The 20,946-nt window shown below is 44.4% G+C and overlaps 1 protein-coding gene across 1 annotated transcript; it reads left to right on the top strand.

Annotated features, from left to right (window-relative positions):
• Positions 1-4,058: 4,058 nt before the first annotated feature.
• fam131ab (family with sequence similarity 131 member Ab) lies at positions 4,059-20,931 on the top strand. The gene is made up of 5 exons (XM_061073799.1): positions 4,059-4,094; positions 12,743-12,836; positions 12,974-13,156; positions 18,727-18,858; positions 20,270-20,931. The coding sequence occupies exons 1-5, from the start codon at positions 4,059-4,061 to the stop codon at positions 20,929-20,931; spliced, it is 1,107 nt and encodes a 368-aa protein (XP_060929782.1).
• The last annotated feature ends 15 nt before the right edge of the window (positions 20,932-20,946 follow it).

Genomic DNA, 20,946 nt, shown 5'->3' with positions numbered 1-20,946 from the left:
CTGCTCCAGAGGAGTTATTCCGTCCATCACAGCTCTCCTGCTTCAGCCCCACAACAGAGCCTGCAGCTGGCCCTTGTCCTGAAGCCCTGAGGGGACAGTACATCTCCCCTTGCCCCTGGAGACGGTGGCTCTCCAGCTGGTCCTGATCCCGGGTCAAAGCACTCTGCTGCTCCTCTGCTCAGCCAGGCCGCTACGGTGCCATTTGTCCTCATCTTCTTTCTAGGAATCCAAGAAGATGAACCAGCAGGGACTCAATCAAAACCTCCTTCTTATCTGCAGCCTCAGCACAAAGAGCCTGGATCTCTATCAAGGTCTGTTAAGTCAGAGGATTGTTTCACTACTGGCTTCACTCACATAACTCGCTTCACTGGCCTGATGCTCTAAGTTGTTCTTGGTTCCGTGAAGCAGAGGTTATAGCATCATCCCTCAGCTTGGGTCTACTCTTGAAATGGCTTCTCACCAGTATATTTCACTTTGCAGTAACCAGCAATATTTTGGTTTGTGCCTGAGAGCAGGTTATTTAGCTGATTGGATCTGGGATTTATGGTCTGCTGGTCAGCTGTGAAGGCTCATCTAAACAAGGAATGATATATATATATATATTTTGATAGATAGATAGATAGATAGATAGATAGATAGATAGATAGATAGATAGATAGATAGATAGATAGATAGATAGATAGATAGATAGATAGATAGATAGATAGATAGATAGATAGATAGATAGATAGATAGATAGATAGATAGATAGATAGATAGATAGATAGATAGATAGATAGATAGATAGATAGATAGATAGATAGATAGATAGATAGATAGATAGATAGATAGATAGATAGATAGATAGATAGACTATCTACCGTCACTTTATCTCACATTTAAAAAATAATTTTGAGAATGAAATACCAACAGTTACAGATAAATTGCAGCATGGCTGTTGTTTTTCTACAATCACAAGAAGTGGATCTCGATTTTTTTCCTATACTCTCTTTGTCACACAGATGCAGAGGCAAGGTCTTGAGCACACACACACACACACACACACACACACACACACACACACACACACACACACACACACACACTGTACCGAGCTGCGCAACAGGCTCTCCGCACTCCCCCTGCTCCCTCGCCTTCGTGCCTGCGCCACAGTCGTCCTTTGGGTGGCGCTGGAGCTCCAGTAAAGGTTCCATGTGGCACGGAGAGGACCGATAGGGCCAAGTAAGATCCGGCTTTGCCGCAACTTTGACGTCTTATGAAAGGAGGGTTGAGTTCCGCACTGCAGGAGAGAGGAAGAGGGAGCGCAAGAGAGTCAGTCCTTCGTATTTCAAAGTGTGAAATCACAGATCATGAGAAGTTGTTATACCTGAATCAAAAATAAAAGCTCCGTCCTCCCACGTGTTGAATGTGAGATGAGCAAAGTGACATACGGACCATGTGGATATGTTATCTGGTGTTTCAAGAAGCAACAGTTGCTTATCGTTGACCACTAAATGTTCTAATTATCTCATTGAATGACTCGGTCCTAGAGAGGGGAAAAATAATCCGTGAAAACAGTCGCTTTTCAGTTTCACTCTCTAGTTTCTTGTTGTCTATATCACGCGCATCGATCTAAACTCTCCGTTGTGATTTCGCAGGACCCTTGTCAAAAATGTTGGACTGCTGTACCCATCGAACAGATCAGTAATGGATAAAACATGTCAGTCTGTCATGAATTTGCAGAAAAAGGGATTAGAGAGTTTTTTTCTTCAAAATCCCATCATGCACAGTTTCTGCAGGAAATCTGGTGAAATTATGATTTAGAAGATGTCAGTCTTGGAAACTGGCACTAAATTGTCTTAAAGACGCTCAAGTGGAACACTGCTCCTGGATTAATGTGCTAATAATATTTCCCCTCATTAAGTAGTGCCACTATTTACACAACTCACTGCGCTAAGTATTCGATTCAATCATATGGAATGAAATCAGTATAATTATGAGGAATGTGGATAGTGTCTTTAAATGTTACCAAACCCACAGTGTGCATCCGGTCTGCCTGTGAGGGGAGCATGTGTTCTCCGGTAGAACAGATGCGCAGTGGAGGAGCGTCCGCGTGGGTCACAGCAGCTCTGCTATGTTTAGAGTCCTGGTGGGCGTTAAGAGAGATAGAGGGGGGTGAAGATGCCTCAGCGTCGAACTGCCTGCAGACGGTAGTGGGTCGCTTACCAATTTACCGCACTAGGCCTCACCATTGACGCTTCCATTATTAAAATCACGCCCTCTTGAAATAAAACGTTACTCCAATTGAACATGGGTGAGCTCAGAATACTCAACAATCTTATTTGTGGCAGCGTTGCCTGTATTTATGTGAGGTTGTATTGAGCCTGCAGCGAGGCCACTGCATGGCATGGGAGCAGCATGGTGGAGTTCTGAAGCCATGACACGTGTCAGACTGTTATGTGATACATGTCACTTTCATCGCAGGCGCTTTGGCTGCCATTACCGGATGGTTTCATTATTGCATCACTGCACAACCTCTGCATGAATACTGACTAAAGCCGGTGGGCATAGGTCCAACGCGACCTTTGCTTTAGTGAAATGTCATATTGTTCTCGAAAGTGAAAAAATGAATTACCGTCCTTAAATCCTTCTGCACATATATTGCTCTGCATCATTGCCCAGTGCCAGACTTTCAGACCTGTTGAAATATGCAGTGTGTTGCTCATTTATCATTATGTCAGTTGATAGATGAGGGGAAATGCAATTCTGTAGTTGAAAACTTGTTCCTTTGCCTCAACTCCGCCCCTCTCCCGCAGGTCAGCAGACATGTAAAGTGGCACCAGCCAATCACGGCTCATTCCGCTTCTACCTTGAGGGGAAAAAACAGAACACGGAGGCGGAAACTCCTTCGGGTTGAATATATAAGCCAGCTACGCGTGGGATTTTGTCCATGTGAATCAATGTCTAACCCTCCAGAGGTTCACTGTCTGAACCGAATACGACCGGTGCACACGCAGAGCGCACGCAGAGCCGGAGGATCCGTGCTGGTGTGAAGTGCAGTGGACTTGACCGGCAGTGACCGAGAGGGGAACCCCGGCTCCTGCAGCTGTGAGGCGGGGACAAGCTGCTGCTGCCGCCGACTGTCAGGGAGCTGTCCGCCCGCTGTGGTGCTGAACCCAAGCGCAGGACGCGACCCTGCAACCGGTGACGTATAGAGCCGCAAACCCACCCAAGACTCCGCGTGAAGTCCAAGTCCAAAACCTCACAGTTTAGCTAGATATATGTATTTAAATGGATCTGAAGTAAGTCAAAGACTCAGGAGACACGGAGCAGAAGTGATGGCTGGACTCCCCCCCGCCCCCGGCGTCACTCCAGCGGTCTGAGCTCAGCAGCGCGCCGCCGCTTCGCCTCGCACCGGAACCCTGCGGAGCCTCCGTAGATGAGGAGAGTGTCAGAGGCTTTCGATAAGTGAGGTACGCTGGGCGTCTCTTGCGCAAGGAAATTTAGGGAAATACATGTGGTAGCTTGCTTGCTCTCCTAAAAGGGCTATATATACATAGCTGCGAATATGGGCTGTATCAGCACCAAAGCGCCAGTTGGTAAGAGTTGTTTTAACTTGCTCTCATAAAAGCACGCGGGAGGAAGTCTGCTTTGGTTTGTTTTTCTTCGCATTTGTTTTTGCTGCAGCGGGTGCAGAGGCTATGCGAAGATTTTGGCTGCTTGTGTGGTGCACAGCATGCTGTTCCCCGAGACACATGGTAGCGCTGCTGAGTCATACGCATATTACGAAGCTGCAGCTATTTTACGAGTCTTAAAGAATTTTAGACTTTAAACCTTCTGTTAGAGGTTAAACGGTGTGTCTGTGCGCAGAGGTGCGCTCTGCTCGGGTGGTGGGGAGAGAGCTGAGGGGCTGGTGTCTGCAGCCTAAACATCGCGATGCTACGAGAGTTGCAAGCAGCTTTTTTGGTTGAGCACGCCAGCCAGAGACCGAGAAGACAGAGGCGCGCTTGACACCATTGAAGGATGCGCTGCTAGGCGGCTTTTTACATGATAGTGAGGAGAGGACTGATCCGGACACGATGGTTCTGACCGCGCTGAGCCAGTTTAGTTGCAAGGTAGGACATCTCTCTGCTCCTGATCCAATCCGATTGAGCGAATTAAAAAACATCTCGGCGCGTAACTCGCTGTTTCTAAGAACTCTCTTAGAAATCATACTCATAACCTCCTCTTGGCATCAAAGTAAACTGCATGTCCAAATTTAGACGGACTCCATCAAATTATACACACATGCAGCAGTATAGTTGCTTGTTGCCAAGAAACAAGCTTCCTGTTGCCACCGCATCCACTTGCTCTCACGGTTGTTTACACCTTCGCTGTAGGTGTCTACAATCCGACTACATGTCGCCGTGGGCCCAGGCCCATAGGCTGCGTGCTCCACCACGACCTCTTTCGTTTATCTCCCCCATGCAGATTTATGCCCGTGATATGGATTTGACTGGGTCTCCTCTGAAGTCTCCATAAATTAAAATTGCCCGACATCCACCCATCCATCCAGCCATCGCTCCATCCATTTTACACAAACAGACCTGGTCGCCTGATATTTTAATTTCAGGTGATGTAAACGTTATATACGACCATCCACACTGTGATTTCCCCGTCGTGTCCGTGCACGCAGACCCCCTTTCCGCCTCTAATTGGTTGTGTAATATGTCGTTTCAGTCACGCGGGATTATTGCGCCTTGTCCCCGCGTCCCCTTGTCTCGGCGTGCGTAAGGACAAGCCCCTGGTCACCATAACCCCCTACATAGAAAGCCATATTTGTCAAGAGTGTCATTCAACAGCGGCCACCTGTTTGACTCTCGTCTGATCAGCCTGTAAATGTATGTGTGTGTGTGTGTGTTTGTGACACCTCGCTGCTGCTGCATGGTCTTGACCTAATTGTGTTGATTTGCTCATAAGTCTCTCAGAGAAAAGACATGAGAGAGACAGAGAGAGACAGAGAGAGAGCGGGAGAGAGAGAGAGAGAGAGAGAGAGAGAGAGAGAGAGAGAGAGAGAGAGAGAGAGATGCACAGAAGAGGCCTCTCTATCTGCAGTTTCCACGACAACGGAATTACACGGAGAGACGGAGTGCGTGTCTGCGAGTGTGCGTGAGAGAGAAAGACCTGAGTGAAATAAATAAATAAAGAAAAAGAAAAAGGACTGCAATCCTCGTTTGCTTTGAGGGAGGAGGAGACACTTGTGTCTTCTTGAAAAACGTAAGGTGTATTAGCCTAATTAAGAAATAAATGGAGCGCAGACGGAGGATGGCCACAGGGCCTGAGCACGGCCACACGTTGTAATAACGAACAGAACATTACAGTCAGATCCATCATACTTGGTTCCATCAGTTCATTCCATTACATGTGTTCATGTCCCCGTCATTTGATCCACAGCCCACATCAGTGACTGCGGGCCCACTGCTGTGAAACCATACCATGACCTAAAATAAAAAAAGTTTTATAAAAAAAAGTGCGCAGTGTTTATAAGTCTTTGCCATGTGTCGCAGTAAATGGAACCCGCTCGATACGCAGCCACCGGGTGGATGCTGCACCCGTGCGCGATCGCCTGTGAGCGTTTTCGCCACGATTGGTCGCTGACGTGTCGCTGTAACAAAATGTGTTCAGAACCAAACAGCGGGCAGCACCGCAGGCTCAAATGACTGTCACGTCCTCATCATCAATCTCATGCCCATGAAACACACGCGCATCCCTCACTCCTCGAAACAATACCTCCATTGACCAAGGTGCCCCGGATTCAAAGATACAGTAACACCTCCGGGCACCTGAGCTCTTCACACCCAATTAAAATGTCACATATTGAATTCTGCCGGTGGGCAACCTGAGCTGGGTTAAACGGGACTTTGACCCCCGGGGAGGAGGGAGGGCCGCCTGACTGCTTGGTCTTGGATGTTGGTGTCGGTGTTGAAGATGGGCGCTGGCGACTAATCAAGAGAGTTGTTCTTTTCACCGACAGCTGCCGCTCTCCTGCCGTGGAGGGCTGGAAACAGTTCGTTTAGGAAAATCTGATTTGGAGAGCATGAAAGCGCGGGATAGAACGTGTGCGCACGGAGCTGTCCAGGTGCTGAAATGTCCGTCAGTACCTTTGGTCCATCATCATCCACGAGGCTGTGGTTAGAGGTTGTCGGAATATCTGTAGGCGATTTAAGTCTGTCACTCATTTTCCTCCACTCACCCCAACCTGTGGAGGCAGATGGCCGCCCACATTGAGTCTGCTAGAGGTTTCCTCCTGTTGAAATGTTGTCAGGTCTTAACCTCACCGTGCAAAGTGCCTAGAGATAATGTATGTTGTGATTTGTCGAGATACAAATACAATTGAATGGAATTGATTTAGAGTTGGCAGAGCCACAAGTTGCTTGGTGATGTGTACAGGTGGAGCTGCTTGCTCCGCAGCTTCAGGTGTGTTGATGACATGGCCTGGTCACAACAGAGAAATGTGTTCTAAACAAGAGAGTGGGTAAAGCTGCACACTGCTGTCTCAGGCATGTCCATTTCCATGTGCTTTTGTAATTGCACTGATTGTTCCGACAATGCAGAACCAACATCATAAAATATCAAACAGGCTACGGCTGCTGCCAGAGCCTTACGTGCATGACATGGCATGGCTTTAAAGTGCATAGAAGCAAGGCCTCACTCCTCCAATGTTATCTCACTACAAATACTCTGTACAGTGTAATGTGAAGGCTGAGCCCAGCACTTCGAATCGTAACATGCATAATAGAGAGCAGAGAAGGGTGCTGCAGAATAAAACACTGTGAAAGTGCATGGTGCAAGCATAAAAAAATTTTTTTAAGTTAGGCAGCCCAAAATTTATATGAAATCTTCAAACAACATCTCCTGAAATATATTTTTTTCAAATTCAATACTTGATGTTGTGCTTCACAAGTGCTTTCAACCTATGTTGAAAGTTTCTTGTAGGCGGAAAGTCTTTCAGCCAGTGTATCCTTTTACAAGAAAACTGGGAACTGGCAGGCTGTTTATGTGGAGGTGATCTTGCTTTTACTGTAGAGTTTGTGTTTTTCTTTGAGGGGAAACTGCAGTGAAATGCAACAACATTAGTGACATTCACTTACTAAGATATGGTCATCGCCTGTCAGCGGCATGGGTTGGCATGGTGATTGCAACTAACACGAAGGATTAGCCCAATCCCTAAAACTCATAGTTGGTCCAGTCGTAAAAAATACAAGTATTATGAACAATGACGTATTGAAGAGAAAGCACTGTGGTCATAATACTGAAGTTATTTATTTTATTTATTTAGAAGCGAGACCATGCTGTGGAGCTACTATGGGTTTTACGATTGTGCACTTGCTGTTATCTTCACGTGGCTCTCTTCCTCCTGACAGTGGCGGTCGACGGGTCGTTGCGCGTGGACTGGAGCGCAGCTAGCTCCCTGTCTGACCTCGCACTTTTGGGGAACACGCGGACCTGCTTGGCGCGCAGACTGATTCTGACAGCACCTTTGGGCGCACTGGACTTCAGCGAGGTGCCCTTAATTCTGTCTCTATGTCTTTTCCACTCTCTCTCTCTCTTTGGCTTTTTTAGGCTCAACTGACACCTAATGCATCATGAAATGGTCAATTAAAATGTTTTTTAATGATTCAAATAAAGAAAACAACACATTAAATATAGTAGTAGTCTGCAGACACAGGTCGGCTCATACAAAATGGACATATTTGCATTAATTCCCAGAGATGTTGGACAAAAGCTTATTTTCCTTGGCTAGCGTCACTTGACGGAGCTGGAAAACGATTATTTGAAAAGCGGCAGGTCACTTTTGATGCTTAAATGGTTCATCATATGTCCTTACATGACATAAAAAGAAGATTTCATTCCATTAGGCTCCTTGTGAAGAACCAGGTATTCTACCAGCATCGTTCTTGGTCCATGAATTGTGAGATTCTGTTCTTATTACTTCTCATAATTTGAACCAGGCTACAAACAACCTATGTAGCATAACCTGATGGGGCACCTACCAGATATGACTAATCAGAGATGACAGTCTGAAGTGTAAATTACCACATGAAGCAGAAAATTATTTTCTCAACCCTTCCTTGGTTTAATAATTGGCGTATTAATCGAGCCATCCAAGTCTTTAATGTGTGTTTCATCTCTGAGGTCTTTCTCCATTTAGGTTTTCATTAGTGTTAACCAGTTGGTTTCTAATTATTTGCAAGTCCTTCAGAATAATGAGCAATTAATGTTTGATAGAGGATTTTAAATGGAGACTCAGTAACACACTGTGTATAATGCTTCTTGCAAAATACAACAGGCCAGTCTTTATGTTGAGCTGCGGTCACTGCTCTGTTAGTCTATGCACAGCTGTATGTAAGCTACCATCTTACTGTTTATGTTCATTCAAAAGCCTGCAGACCCGTTTTCCTTTCTGCCAGATCCATCAGAGTCTCTGAACAGTTCATAAAGATTGTGTACGGCAAAGACATTTGGACTGAAAGGACTGTCTGCTCCTGAGACTGATGTCTAAACAAATATGTATAAACTAGTGAGGGGTCCAATGGCTTTTTGGTGATGGCTCACTGCATTACGTGAAGGTAATGCTTTGCAGGGATCCTTTCTAAAATAGTTCTATTTATCAAACTTCTGCTGTGGTGCAAGACATTTACCACTACAGTATTAGCCTACTGTATTTGTATGTACAAACTCTGGAGCTTGAGTCAACATATCACTTGGGCTTTATAAAGTAAGGCTGCATACCCTATGTGAGTAAGATGCATATTCAGTAACTGTTTCAGAGATGATAATGATGATGATGATGATGATGATTCCATCCTGCTTCTTTCATACATCCTTGTGCACCATCTGGGTGTGAATGCCTTGTGTTGCAGTGCGCCAGCCAGGCAATGATTAGTAGCCTAAGTGATCTATTATGAAATGCAGCCTCTCTGTCTTCATGGGCGGGCCTCTTATTACTGGCTGTGGTGAGAGACAGGTTGGCTGGACGGCTGATCGTATCACTTCTCTTTTAAAGAGGAAGGGCTCACTCATGCTTTACACTTCAAGGAGCACCTAGCACATTAGCTACTTTTGATCAGATTTTGTATCATGAAATAATTCTGATTTAGTGTTTTTTTCCGCTCACAATCAATAGTTGACAAAATAAAATAAGGATTCTGTAAATGTGTATTCATAATACATTTAAATTGTCATCATACCTTTTATTATTATGCAAGAATTGAATTTGACTTTGATGATGAAATGTCTCATCTCTGATGCAGGTGTTAGGAGCGGTAAATCAGAGCAGTGAGTGAAAAGTAGAAGGGCACATGTGAGAGTTATTAATCTGTTTGTCTGTTTTGGCCGTCGGTTTGTGTTCTGAGTGTGTGACATCATCAGTGAATCAAAGACGCAGGCATACCTTGAGGAATTGTTCCATGGCGACCGGCTGCCATTGAAACGTTGCCAGTGTGGAATAGTGGAATAGAGAGAGAGAGAGAGAGAGAGAGAGAGAGAGAGAGAGAGAGAGAGAGAGAGAGAGGCACAGTTGGGCGGAACTGTGGCGTGTCAAAGGATAAAAGATTGTTCAGGTTATTTTCCACCAGATATCACGGCAGTCTGTTCTGCTGAAACCATTCATGGCTTGATCTCATACAATTGATAGTGTACACTAATCAATTCGATGTATGCTTGTGTGTGTGTGTGTGTGTGTTTGTGTGTGTGTGTGTGTGTGTGTGTGTGTGTGTGTGTGTGTGTGGGTGGGTGAGCCATCCCCCATTCTTTTGTAAGAAAACAATCTCTTAGTACGTCACAAATCTAAATCATCAATCCCTTCCAAAAGTGGGATTTTGTGTGTTTGTGCATGTGTGTGTGTGCGTGTGTGTGTTTGTGTGTGTTTGTGTGTGTATGTGTGACAGGAAGACTCCAGTCAGGTCCCCCGCTTTCAACCTGCACCCCGGATGCTCTCGACTCCTAACAGGCCCATTATGTTGGAAAATGTGTTTTTCTCGGCTGTCTCCAGGCCATACCAGTCTACTGCACTCACTCACAGACTAAGAGTTAACCAATGATCTAACAGCTGAGGATGAACCTGAGCAGCATCACAACAGCCTCTCCACTGTCTCTGTTCACCAGACCATGAAGAGTTAAGAGTTCTGACTGTGTGGCCAAATATCATGTCAGGACGACCAAAGAACACACGCCTGTCCTCAAGTGCAAAATATGTGTGTTAAGAATTAAATGTCAGGGTAAGTTAGAATCATATCTGAGATTATTTGTGTTTTAAAATGCGTGCATGTTGTTTGAGTGTGTGATGGAAAAGACGAAGCACAGTTGTCTAATTGAATTGCTCGGCCTTTTCCGACAACCGCACATGTCTTCTTCTGTGTTCGCTCTGCTGTTCAGTAGGGCAGTATGGAACCAGCAGTGCTGTTAACTGTAGCTGTGGTGATGCTCCAGCACAGAGTAGAACTCTGCCTTTAAAAGCTCATACTGATATATACTTAAATACTCTTTTGCACCTTCAGACTACAGAAATAACAAAGCTATCTTTTCAAATTGTGCTCTCGTCCAAGCAGAAATGTCAAATACCATTCCAGTCACCCTGAGATAGTCCACAGGAGAAAAACAACAAAGAAATTGTGTTTAGAAGCATTAAACAGGTCTTTTAGCCCTGAAGATGTGTAAAATCCTCCCACACTTCTCTGAGCACCCATTTGACAAGAAATAGAACACATTCAGGTGTGGGTGGACAACATCACCTGCCTGGCCTCGGATTTTGTAATTGAAGACCAAAACAATATATCATTCTGATGCTCCTCCGGGGTATAAATCTCCTCCAGATTATCCTCCCTCTGATCTGTGAGCTGCTCCGCGGCACTAGAGGATTATCACGCCTCGCAGCAGCCGCTGATGCCGTCATAAGCTCGGGATCCCCCTTTCTCTCCTGCAGGGCTCTTCTGACGCATAATATTGTTGATGTCTGCTTGTTTATTTGGTTGCTGCTTTGTTGCTGTTGAATGGAACTGACAGGGAAAGGTCAGGGAAAGCAAATTTTATCACAGTCTCTGGTATTTTCTTATTTACTGCAATCACATGTGTGCAGTATTGAGTGGTGGTCTCATTAGTGAAGGGGAGAAATAAAGGAAGATCATCACGTCCTAATACATATGATGATGTTTGAGCTTGATGCAGGAAAATCAGGTGACACTATGGAACGTGGTGGAGTCGCCAGTGTGACTGGAAACAATCTGTAGCTTTTGAGATATACTTGTCGGCTGAAAGCTGTCATCAAAGTGCTCAGTCAGCCATGTCTGTTGACCCCTATTGAGTAACAACACAGTGGCACGAGCTCGGTGTGTGGCCTTTGCTGCTGACGTGCCTGTTTCCCACGTGACTACAGGTAGGGCTATAAAAAAGAGTTGGCAGACAAAGGAGCTTGTCAACACCTGATACTCCCTCTGCGGTTTGACTTACAGCGCAGACAGATTTAATGCAGGAAAGACCACGGGGAGGAGAGAGGAGGAGAGGGTGTTCATCTTTAGCCTAATGTCTGGTTCTGCTAACTCGCTACAAGGAAATTACCTGTCCAGTCATCGGGGCACAAAGCTTTATCTCTTTTTCCTTCAAGAGGTTTTTATTTCACAAACATCTGTCTGTCTGTCTGTCTTTGTAACACACATCTTAACGGCTTCTCACTTGGCATATGTATTCCTAATGTCTAGAGAAAGTGCAGTGTAGAGTTTGGTAGGAGTTGGACAATGTGTGAATGTGAATTAACAGGTGAACAGCGTCTTGCAGTCAGTGGTGCGGGTCTCTTCAGGCCAATCCAATTTAACTTTTCATCTTCTGGATTCTCATGTAACATAGCAGTGGTCTGCAAATGGTGGCTTGCAGGGGAAATGATTAACGCAGATATTCAGGGTGCAGCGAGTGCAGATTTCCATCATGGAAGCAACATTCATAGAATCAATTCCACTTTAGCACTTTGTTTCAAAATAAAAGTATTTTTAAAAATTGCTGTGATCAGAGTTATATCGCGCTGAATAACACAGCTTTTATTTTGAAATGTTGTGAATTTGAAGATTGTGTCAATTGTCTGACAGACCGGAAAAAGCTGACATGTAATGTATGAAAATTAACACCAGTTCAGTATATAATCCAAACCTATATATAAAGCCCACATGTGAACAGTAAAAAGGACAAATATTTGTATTAATTTTGGAGCAACTGAGGTTGAAAGGAGTCAGCTCAGTTACCTGAACAAGCTGTTGGATTGCTAATCAGCCATTAGGATAATTTATCTAACCACTAAAGCTAACATGTGCCACCAGTATCACTAGCTTGTTGTTTCTGCTCATCTATATAAAATAGTATGCAAATCAAATGCTATAATATGCTCTGCAATATGCGCAGCCCACATGACTCAAGTCCTATTTAAGAGTAGCTGCTGAAAGAAACTATTTTCAGTGCTCTGAGAACTGTGTGTGTGTGTGTGTGTGTGTGCATGTGGGCGCCTTGTTGGCATACAGCTGGTCTTATTAAAACATTGATTGGTGTGAAAGAAGAAGAAATAAATTCAATGAAGTAAACTGAAGCAGTTAAAGTCCTTTGAACTCGAGAGGGGTTCCTCCTCAATGAAAAGACAACAGAGGGTTTTCCAGTGAGTCATAGCAGTATGTGTTCAGCAGCTGGCATCTGAGCCGAGCCGCAGACAACACTGTAACCAAGTTTGTCTTTCTTGTCATTGCAGGTGAATGTTGATGACACCATTGAAATGTTACCAAAATCAAGAAGAGCTCTTACCATCCAGGAGATTGCTGCATTAGCACGATCCTCCCTGCATGGTGAGTGCAACATGTAACACATAAACACGTCCCTGCATGCACTTTACATGCAAACACACACAGAACATATGTGTCGTTCAATGCAGATGCTGAAATTATGTGATATGTTTGCATCACCCTTATTGTTTTCCTTGTAGGTATTTCCCAGGTAGTGAAAGACCATGTGACGAAGCCGACGGCGATGGCACAGGGCAGAGTGGCCCACCTGATAGAATGGAAAGGCTGGTGTAGGCCTACAGACACTCCAGCAGCCCCGGAAACAGACCTCAACTCTTACTCTGACCTCACCGAGGGAGAGCAGGAGGCTCGCTTTGCTGCCGGTAAGACTGATCTCTGTGAATAGAATTAGTTTATTACCTAAACTATCTATTATATAAGTGCCCAGCTCTGTAAAAGTGCTTTTTACATGCATGTTTGATAGTATATCTGAAAGAGGAAATATAAAAAATATATTGGAATAAGGAAAAAAGGCAAAGGTAAAAGACAGTATAAACTTTTTTTTAAGGGTAAAGCCACTACACTTCCCATAAAGCATTGTGTAGTATCCCTCACTAATGACTTCCAACGTGAAACTGAATTTCTGACGAGTTCCTTGAGTGGTCACACTGTACAGTTTAGATTTCCACCAGAACACCTTCACATGTTCCTGGCTGGACCAATAGAGCTCAACAGTGTGGTTTTGGGAATAAAAATCCCAAATACTCCTCTACTGAAAAGAGATTTTGATTATCAGCCTTAATGTTTTAACCATCCAAGGTAGATTTAGCACAAGCTACGAAAAATGTGAAACGATGTTTGCTCCTGTAAAAGCCAAGGTCCTTGTAATTTCAACAGTTTTTAAGAAAAACTTCATTTATTCCGAAGAACTACAGCTTGGAGCTTGTCAACTATAACTTTATATTTCTCTTCTAACAAGCTGCAGTTTTGTTGAGATGAGGAATAATTACCAAGGTTAAAATCACTACACCAAAGTCAAATTCAAGAAGAAAGACGAAGGCTGTTCATCAAAACCTCTTTTCAGAAAATGTTTGGGATTTTTATTTCCAGAACCACACTGTTGAGCTCTGTTGGTCCAGCCAGGAACATCTGAATGTGTTCTGGTGGAAATGTAATCTGTGTAGTGTGACCACATTGTTCAAGGAACTCGTCAGTAATTCAGTTTTGCCCTTTTCCCCCTGTCTGGTAGAGTAGACATTTAAGTCTTTCACTCTCCGTCTCTAAGATATCAGCAGGGCTTTTTTCTCAGACTTTACAAACCTTCTCCAGAACCACAGTAGACATTCTTCATCTGGCTCCTGATGATGAGATGTGACATGACATGAATATGACATGTGAAATAGGCGGACTGTTCCTTTAAAAACTAATTCCATCAGACAAGTTTAAAAGGTCTCTGACCTGCATGTCCACCTTTCATGCTGCATGTCAGATTAGCCCCTCGAGAGCGACAGCAGCACCAGTAGAGCCCCCCCGCTGACCTTATCTGAGTGTTGAGATTTGATCAGAGTGCAGAGTGGAGACAACGTGGCTGTTTATTAATTCCAGGTGTAAATGACAAGATCCAGATGAGATCTCCAAATACAGATCATGTTAATAGATCATGTAAATCGTGGGTCGTCTGATTCTGCAGCTGTGCAGCCACATGTCTGTTGCACTCAGCTCTTCTCCTCCACACATACACATGGGTTTTGCTCCTGCTCAGCCGCAGCTCATCCATCCCCCCCTTACTTCATCTTTATATTTTCTTTCATTCTCTCCTGCCCCCTCTGTTTATTTCCCTCCTCTTCACATTGTCTCCTCTTTTAATGTTCCTCTCTGCCTTCTGTCTCTTTATCTTCTCTTTTGTTCAGTTGTTTTCACCCCGTCCCTCCCGCCAGCTCTCCCTCCGTTCTCTCGCTCGCTCCCTGCAATGCAGACTCTCAAGGTTAATTTGCACAGTAAGGTTTTGCTCCTGGCTAGTGCCACAGTGACGGAGCGATTTTCCTCCTGTGCTTCCTCTGTTCTCCTTCCTTTTTCTGCCCTTTCTTTTATCTCACTAGTTACAGGTCGTCTCCACTCTGCTCTAAGATCCACCTCAGTTTTCTTTGGTTATGCAAAGTTCAAAGTACCAAAAATTACTTCTCAAAAATTATCAAATCGATATATTCTTCAGCACTGTGGTTGTCTTTTTAAACTCTGAAACTTGCCATTCACATCAAACGTTACTCGGTTGCAAATGAAACAAAAATCTTCTGCAACAATCCAACAGTAAGTTGCCTAACAGTGGGGCTGGTTGAGGGGTTATTATGTTATAGTGCCCATTCTCTCATCAGCTTACATCATCACCAAGCAGCCTCCGCACCGGGGAACTGCCAGTTGTGCTGACTCCTTTTATTTTTGTCAACTGTCTCCTTGTATTCTGATGGTGGTTTTACTGTGGGTGACTGGAAACACTGCGTGAATGTCAGTGAACACATTGGTGCATTAAGGGAGCGTGTACAAATTGGAACACTTATTCTTTGGTATGAAAAATGTTTAGTTACAGTAGAATGCACCAGTGTGTGTGTGTGTGTGTGTGTGTGTGTGTGTGTGTGTGTGTGTGTGTGTGTGTGTGTGTGTGTGTGTATTGGCAGAAGTAAGTATCAATAGGATATATTGGCACACACACACACACACACAGTGGCTGGCAGCCTTGACCGACCAAGGCTTATGTCACTCTCTGTGTGTGTGTGTGTGTGTGTGTGTGTGTGTGTGTGTGTGTGTGTGTGTGTGTGTGTGTGTGTGTGTGTTTGTGTGTGTGTGTGTGTGTGTCTGTGTGTGAGTGTGCGTGTGAACATATAAACGGGAATGAGGACATTTTGGCTCACAAATAAAAAGGCTGTTGATGTTTAGATTTAGTGTTAGGGTAGAATTACATTGAGCATAATGTTGTGCTAGTCATGACGGTTACAGTGCAACTACTTTCATTAATCACATGAGTGAAATGTTTCTCTACACATGGAGGTGTTTAAGGAGCAGACAACATGTTGGGTCATCTCTATTAACAGCTATCTGCACATGAATGCAGATCAATAAAAAGTTGATTGTCGATGCTCAATATCTTGGTCAATAGGTTCTGCCTCTTTTTCACTCCACAGACTGTTAACTTGCGAGCGAACAAAGCTGATTGGTCAAACTACAAACAGAATCCAGAAAGCTCCTGCCTCCAAAATCTTGTCCCTTGCCTACATATTCTGGATCTTGCAGAATGTGTTTTAAGAGATTAGTCAAACTGTAGAGTGACAGTGTAGCAGAGGTGCTTGGCCTGCATCAACAGATGACAAGAAGCACGATTCCAGGAAATCACTGAAGTTGATACATGTTTGCTGGATATGTTAATATCAACTTAAGAATTGATGACATCTCAATGTTTTTTTCATTAGCTTGTGTCCAGAAAAAGTAAATGCAGGTTGTAATTGAACGTAATGCATTTAACACAAGACTACAGATATAAGACATTTGTATGATGCAGAAAAACATTAGAAAACAATATGGTTGACCTGAGGTTCTCTCCAGGGAGTTGCTGGGTCTGATCTCAGGTTCATACATACAGAAGAAGAACAAGGTAGATCTGGGGCTCTGTTTCTGTGTAGGTGTACACCTCCTGTACATCACATCCTGCCTTAAGGCCTTTTTGTGTGATATGTGGGTCAGTGTCATATAAACCTGCCTCCGTAATATAGGTCAAAACTCTACTTCTTTCTGAGTTAAAGGAATTACACAAGGCTTTCAAAGGGGAACACAAGAGCACCACGCACACTTGCCAGAGGATGTGCCAGTGTTTGTGAGGAGAGTTCAGGGCCCAGCTACAGTGGAAGATGAATGACTCCATCGATCTCTCTCTGTGGGAGACAACGCATGAATACTGAGCAATAACCAGAGAAAGAGCCGGAGACAGGGGAGGCCGAGGAGAGTGAGAGTCGGAGAGATAGAAATCAAAATGAGAAGTGAGGGACCAGGCTGAGAGATTGCAGGGTGAAAGAAAAGGGAACGGTCGGAGCGAGGAGGGTGAGGCGAGTCGATAGAGCGTTTTATTGAGAGAGAGACGATTGGAAGAAAGGCGTGACATGAAAAAGAGAGCAGATGAATAGAGAGGAATACAAAACAAATGGATTAAGCGACAAGGGTAAGCAGGGAGGTAAAGCAGGGGACTCGGATTGGTCAGATGCTGATGGTGATTGCAGGTCACTTGGACTTTGTGGTTTACTGGTTCCGCAGCCAGCACACTCATCTTGTGTCTTTGGCTCTGTGTGTGTTTTACATGCATTTGGTTACTTTTAACAACACAATTAATAACCAATACAGTGATTTAAGTATTGTAAAGGAAGTTCTCATTCTGGGCAATCAGTGAAATCTGATCCTTTTTTCCAAGGTCGCATTTTGAAACCCCCAGGAATTTATGATTTGTTTATGCATTTGTTTGTAAGTCAGCAGGATTACGCAAAAACTGCTCAAACTGTGGATACGTGAGGCCTGATCCAAGCAGGAGCCCATTACACTTTCATGTCAATTTCTTTGATATTGTCAGATGGATCGTATTTCAACTTTTAAGTCGGCAAGCAAGAATAAATTATGAATCTGACTGGTTTAGGGGACTGATATTTTTAAATGTGTGTAACTACGAGCAGATACAAATAAATCTCCAGCTCTAGTGAATTTGAATGTGGTTTCATTAGATGACTGTTGGAGCTCGGCTGAGGTACTCTAGTGAGGGACCTTTTTCTACAGTTGAAGTGGAATTTTCTGCAAAAAAAAATTACACAGGCAGACAATCTCTGTGTCAGGGGCTGCAACCGTGTATTGGAAAGATGTGTTTTACCTAGAGAGTGAAGGCCGAACCGAAAGAGATGGTCTGGAGGATTTCCATGCCCGTACTGCTGGTGCCTATAACAACAGAGCTGAAGTTGATAACTCCGCAAAATGTGTATTGTTAACTCTTTGGGTGCTGGTGCTATTTCCTCTTTGAATGACGGTTCATCCCTGAATCTTGGGACAGGTTGGGCCAAGAAGGATTCACCTTTTGGAGCTTTCATTTCCCCTACATTGAGACACAGCAAATTATGAACCTTGTAACTTAACGTAACACTAACATTGGCATTTATATATCTCAAGAGAAACAGGCTTGTGTTTTAATCCCAATTGTTCCTGTTCCTGGTCACAGATGCGTGTTCACTCATTGTAGGCGTTCCTCCTTCACTCTTCACTGATCATAAGCAGCAGATGATGAATATTATTCAGATTTTTCCAAATCCAATCTATTATTTTTTCCCAGCGTGTGCAAGTCGTCTTTCAACATGAAGAGTAATCAGGCTGTCGAGTTTTCTCTACAGTAGATGAACATACAGTTAGATAATTTAAATGTCCAAATAAAAAGACAAAATAAGGAAATTATAGCTTCAGTTGAAAATCGTACACAATCTGATTGTAGCAGGGTGGAGAAAATTATATCGACCTGTTGTACTGATGCAATTATTGCCTTGGAATTGAACATTATGCTTGATTTACCTTGTGAGGCATCAGGCTACACACGATTCCCGACGCTCCATTTTCTTTACTTGCCTTTTATAAGTGATTAATCATTATTTATTATGACTTGAAATACAGTGTTTCAGCTGTAGTGACTTATTATCCTCCTGGTATTTGCAGCAGTGACACACAGATGTTGTCTGTGCACCAACAGGAGTGCATCCTGCTTGACAACACCATCACACACTCAATAACATCCATCTCCAGTGACTGGGCTTGCTGGTCCTCACACAGACCAGCCAACCAAACCCAAAAGAGCAAGAGCGACACGGCATGGAGACCCGATGGCTCGCCGTGATCTTGTTACCATGCCAACCGTATCTTTACTTGCGTGTGTGTGTGCTCCTAGGTGTAGCGGAGCAGTTTGCCATCGCCGAGGCTAAGTTGAGGGCCTGGTCCTCTTTGGACGGTGACGAGTCCAACGATGACTCATATGATGAAGACTTTCTGCCTGCCAATGAGCCAACCACACAAAGCACAGGTACGTGCACAGGCACACACACACACACACACACACACACACATACCCCCTCCCACACCCTCACCCCTCTCTCTGTATCTGTCTTTGTCCCAGTGCCCTAGTTTTCATCCTCCCCCGACATTTTTTTTGTTCCTCAGCGCAATTTGATATCCCCTCCTGCAAGTTTAATATCATTTCCTCTGCTGCTGAGACAGTGTCTGTGTGCGTGGCCTGTGAATGCACAGTGTTTCTGACTGTGTGTGTACATGTGTGCTTGTGTGTACCAATGATTTCATTTTGATTACACTTAACCATATATGTATCTTTATATAGTGAATCATCCATGGCCTCTTACCCATGCCCATGTAGTGGAAGCAGTTTCACATATTCCAGTGTCTATGTGAAATGAATCAACTCTACATGAAACCGGATCCAAGTGAAAATGTCTGTAAAAGCCACTTCACTGTCACACAGATTTCAACCTTCAGTGCTTCACTCCTCCTCAGCTTGAGATATAAGGACTTTGTTCGATAACTTGATAATTCCCTGTCTCAGCACTATTATGAGCAAAGTGTAATTTGTTATTGATGACTACGATTTTTGCGTATTTCTTCTCTTTTTTGCTTAAGAGCAATTTTAGTTATGTATTTCATACTTTTTATTTGTGTGGATTGCTTCCTTGTTTCTCATATTTTAATACCCTATTTATAACTAACATTTTATGTAGAATTATTAATTCTTTGGTTGTTTTGTGTGTGCTGCATGTTAGAAACATCATTAACTAGCTCATTGTGAATTCTTGGGATAATCTGCTGTATTTTCATATGGCCTCATTTGGACGTTCAGAGTATTTAGCAAGAAAACCTTTAAAGAATGTCCAGAGGAACTGACTCACTTTCCACATAATTTCAGGGAGAATCTGAAGTTTGATGCATATCTGATGTAGTTTTTGGCATGGATACGGTACCAAGCTTTGCAGGTGCAAGGAGTGTGCAGGTTTTCAAAATTATTTTTCAAGATCTATGGTGACGTTTGTATACTAACAAACATTGAATGATATTCCCTCCTCATAGATGATGTGCTGCATTGTTTGTATCCATAAAATCTTTTTGTTCCTGCCATGTGTGTTTCTACCGGAAAATATTAGTCAGAGCATGAAACTAGTTCATGTGTTGTTCAATCCCATGATGCAAACACATTCGAGAGCAGCTCAAGAAAACATTGCTCTATAGCAGCACTAGCAGTAAACCACTTCACAGGGTTCCCTTCAGTCAAATGTAAATAAAGATTAGTATGAGTGAAGTTTTTCAGTCCTGCGTCAGTTACTGTTAATATCTGATGGCCACTCACACAGTCAGCTTTCAGGTCAGCTTGAAACTCTGATCATTGTTCTTCAGGACTCCATGTTCACAGTCTGCATCTGTCCCTCTAGATGTTCCATCATGTCCTCCCTACCTGAAGGACCTGATCCACAGCCAGCTCTGCCAACACCTGGGCCTGCGAGGACCCTGCTGTGAGGGTGGAGGCGGAGGTGGAGAGGGAGGTAGAGAGGGAGGTGGCAGCGGAGAGCCCTCCCCCCCGGCGGGCTCCCCGGACACCCTGTGCTCCAGCCTCTGCAGCCTGGACGAGCACCACCCGCTGCTGCGCGACCTGGGCGGCCACAGCTGCACTCACTCCCACAGCAACGTCACGGAGCTCGTGGCAAAGATCCTGTCGGCGCTGCAGGGGGGGGAGGAGCTGTTGGCCCGACTTCAGAGGGTGGGGCAGAGCGGGCTTTCTGGGGGGGACTGTGTCTTCCAAAGCCTGGGTGGGGGAGGGCGAGGCATCAGGCCATGCGGAGGTCAGGACTCTCCTTGCATGTCCATGTCTTACTCTGAGACGTACCTGTCCCCCGGCGAGGAGGACGACACCCCCTGCAAGGACTACGAGGGCACCCTGTGCCAGGTGGAGGCGGAGGGAGACAGGGTGGAGTACCCGCCGGACTATGACCTTCGCAGGAGGGTCTCTGACGTGGCCTCCTCTGGTGTGGTGTCGCTGGACGAGGAGGATATAGAGGAGGAGGAGGAGAGGGCAGGAGAGCCAAACAACCAATGACTGCTCTCTTCTCAC

The sequence above is a fragment of the Limanda limanda genome, chromosome 6 (genome assembly GCF_963576545.1).
Source record: "Limanda limanda chromosome 6, fLimLim1.1, whole genome shotgun sequence".
Lineage (NCBI taxonomy): Eukaryota > Metazoa > Chordata > Actinopteri > Pleuronectiformes > Pleuronectidae > Limanda > Limanda limanda.
The sequence above is the reverse complement of the archived record's forward strand: the minus strand, read 5'-3'. Positions and strand labels throughout refer to the sequence as shown.